The sequence below is a fragment of the Atta cephalotes genome (assembly GCF_000143395.1).
Source record: "Atta cephalotes unplaced genomic scaffold scaffold00045, whole genome shotgun sequence".
Taxonomy (NCBI): Eukaryota; Metazoa; Arthropoda; class Insecta; order Hymenoptera; family Formicidae; genus Atta; species Atta cephalotes.
In genome coordinates, this window is record NW_012130109.1 from 2,374,712 (window position 1) to 2,378,555 (window position 3,844).

The 3,844-nt window shown below is 23.5% G+C and overlaps 1 protein-coding gene across 1 annotated transcript; it reads left to right on the top strand.

Annotated features, from left to right (window-relative positions):
• The first annotated feature begins 1,027 nt into the window (after positions 1 to 1,027).
• Positions 1,028 to 3,616, top strand: LOC105622475 (activating signal cointegrator 1 complex subunit 1). The gene is made up of 7 exons (XM_012203894.1): positions 1,028 to 1,047; positions 1,778 to 2,011; positions 2,128 to 2,237; positions 2,433 to 2,751; positions 2,956 to 3,116; positions 3,297 to 3,415; positions 3,503 to 3,616. The coding sequence occupies exons 1-7, from the start codon at positions 1,028 to 1,030 to the stop codon at positions 3,614 to 3,616; spliced, it is 1,077 nt and encodes a 358-aa protein (XP_012059284.1).
• Positions 3,617 to 3,844: the final 228 nt, after the last annotated feature.

Consider the following 3,844-nt stretch of genomic DNA (forward strand, 5'->3'; position numbering starts at 1 on the left):
TATATATATATATATGTGTATATATATATATATATATATATATATATAAATTATACATAATTAATGTTAACGTCAATTGATGTTAACATAATTCCATGTAATCATCTAAAAGCAATTTTATTGTTTCCAATTTATGTATATAAATAATGAATGTATCTTTTAAGTAAAGAATCATAATTTTTGACTGTGAAACAATTATATTGCATACATTTGCACCCAATTATTAAAGCAATAAATAAAAATATTCATTTTATTTTTAGTTTATTTATTATGGCGTATTATACAATATATTATTTAAATTATGAAATTTCTACATAATTTACAACTATAATGCCCATTTCTACCAACGTAGATTAACTTTAATTTCTAATCTTTAGAATTAGAAAAAGATGAAGAGTAAGTCGAATCGAGACTAAAATTAATTTATGTTGGTAGAAATGGGCATATATGACTACGTTTATACGGCTTGATTATAAAATTACTCAATCACATTCATTCCATTCTTCAGAGGAATAGCTATGATTGGCCAGTTTTATAACACCAATATATGATATAACTTCGACGTAAACTGAGTATAAATATAATAAATGGTACGGTTTTTTTCTTAATTATTTTCGAAGATAATCTTAATAAACATTTATAAGAGAATTAAAAGGATATTTTCAATTAAATTTTTTCTCTTAAAAATCAAGATAGTATCTTAATTTAAAAAAAATTAAATGTAAATATATTATAATATAAAAATTTGCAATGACTCTTGTAATTAACATTTTGAAAATAGTGGTAGGAAGAATTTTTCAAATATGGCTTATTCTTATTTTAACTTGATATAATTGGTCAATTCTTCTTTCTTTGTACGATTACTTAAATCTGTTTGGATAGATCTTCATTGCTATCTCGTATTTCTCTTACCAGTCATCAGTCTCACTTCATGCTCTCATAGAAGACTGTATCTCATGATTGGTCGATAACCAATACACTTTAAAAAAAGAGCAATTTTATTATATTTGTATCAATAATATATTTAATGTTGAATGCGTTGAAAAGGTAGGCATTATATAAAAATATGTCTTAATAACAATGTGATAATTATTTATTTATCGTGTGACGTATAATTAGACGACAGCGTATTATGTGCCAACTTCTAACCTAAAAGAGTATATTCCAAACAAGTAATTTAAACATAAGATTAGAATATAATAAAATTACATTTTTATTTAATGTAGTGATTAATGTGCAATATGATTATGTTACGTCAGTTATTTAATTTAATTTATGTGTTAAAATAATTTGTGTGTTAAGTTATATGTAATAAAATTTGAACATTGCGATGTGTAATTTACATCATAAATATGTGCATAATGAATATATTTTAATCTTTAATTTTATAAATTATTCGAATTATATTATATTTTATACTAACTTGTATAATGTTTAAATTATTAAACATTATATTTCATATAAATAATATGGTTTCTGCATAATATCTATATTAGAGGAGTGTTTTGTAAAACTTTTTATATTCTGATTTTTAAGTGATAAAATATAAAAATATTATTTTAGTTAATAAAAAATTATTTTGTTCTGAGGATTTATGTATTTATTATATACACACACACACACACATACACACACACACATACACATACACATATCCACACACACACACACACATATATACACACACACACACACACACACGCACACATATATATATATATAATGTATAAATATATATCTATAAAAATTAATGCATCAGTAATTTAACAAATTTTAGGAGTCTTTATGTAAAATATATTGTACTTTATATAATGGATGTGTTAGAACCAGAATTAATTTGGGTTAATGGACGCTGCTATAGATTTTACGAAAATACTGTTTGGAAAAACATGCATACATCAACTCCATATATGGAGGATAAAGAAACAATTTGTTCAAATGAGGAATCTGAAACTGATATAGAAATAATTCCTCATGATACATTGTTTAAACATACTTTTTATGTACCCAAGTGAGAATCATTTTAAATATTTTATCACAATTATAATATTAGTCAAAATTTAATAATATATAAGGAATTGTTTAACATGGTAATACTTTATATTTTATCATTTTATTATGTTTTAGAATTTTTTACTCACACATAATTGGTACAAAAGGTTTAACACGCAAGAAATTAGAACACGACACAAGAACAACTATTGATATACCAAAAAAAGGAAAAGATGGAAACATTGGTAAAAATTATTTGATATTTCTTTAATTCTGTAAAGCATATGATGTGCTTGAAGTATAATTTTATTTTTGTTTATTCAATAATAAATAACAAGAATAAAATGATTATGTATATTATATACTTTACAAAATGCAATCGTTAATATAAGAAAAATATGAATTTAGTTAATTTTTAAATATTATATATTTATTTGTAGTTATTACTGCACGGGAACGTAAAGCTATAATATCTGCAAGACATAGAATTGATTTACTAATAGAAGCCTCAAAGAAAAAGATACATTATACACACTTTTTGTCAATCCCATTAAATAAAAAAGAGATAATTGATAAATATATTTCTTTTAAGAATGATATATTGGAGAAGTATAACAAAACTACACACAATATTGATGAATCACTTTTTCAAAATCCATTTAAGTTACACCTTACCATTGGTATGCTTAAATTATTTGATGATAATGAAAAAAAGCATGCTATCGATGCTCTCACAAATTGTAAAGAAAATATTATAGAGTAAGATATCTGACTTTATATAATAATATGTATAATTAATATTATGTATAATTAATCTTGCAAAATTAAATTATATGATATTAATTGAATTAATATTATATAATCTAGTTTTAGTTAATTACATAATGTATTACAGTATCATAAATATGATAGATTATAATTATTTCAAAAGCTGTTTAAATAATTATATATTCTACTCTACAGTCCTATTCTTGAAGAAACGGCATCAATAAATATACAGTTACAAGGAGTTGCATGTATGAATGATGATCCTACTAATGTTAAAGTTTTATTTGCACAAATTGCACCCAACGAAAAATTGCAAGAACTCGTTGATAAAATTGCTGAATATTTTATTGACATAGGTAAATAATATATTGTGTATCTTATATAGAATTGAATATATTTGAGATATATTTTATGCAATTTTAATCAAAACAGTAATTATATTAATTTCTTTGATTATATAATTTTCTAAAATATATATTTTTATTAATATTAGCTGTAACATCTCATTTATTTCATTGTATAATTTTTAATTTTAGGTTTAATGGAGAAAGAATACGAAAAAATAAAATTGCATGCCACTCTAATGAATACAGCATTCAAAGATGATTACTCAGCAAGGTTTAAGGAAAGATATGATGCAAATGAAATATTAAAAGTAATAGGATTTATAAATGGGATTTATTTATAATTCGTATATATAAAATTGGTAATAAGAAAAATAATGACTTATTTCATATTTTAGGTATATAAGGATATACTGTTTGGAAAAATAATATTAAATCAGATTGATATATCTGAACTTCACACTGCTACCAAAGACAATTATTATAAATCAATAGGTAGCATTACTTTTTAAGTACAGGAATATGTGCTATATAATTGTAGCAATGATCTCTTTTTATTTAAAAAAAAGTAAGTTAGAAAAATCTATTATGTACGCGTACGCGCGCTCACACACACACACACGCACACACACACACACACACACACACACACACACACAGAGAGAGAGAGAGAGAGAGAGAGAGAGAGAGAGAGAGAAGAAGAGAGAGAGAGAACATCATGGTAGCAACTACAAAGGTGA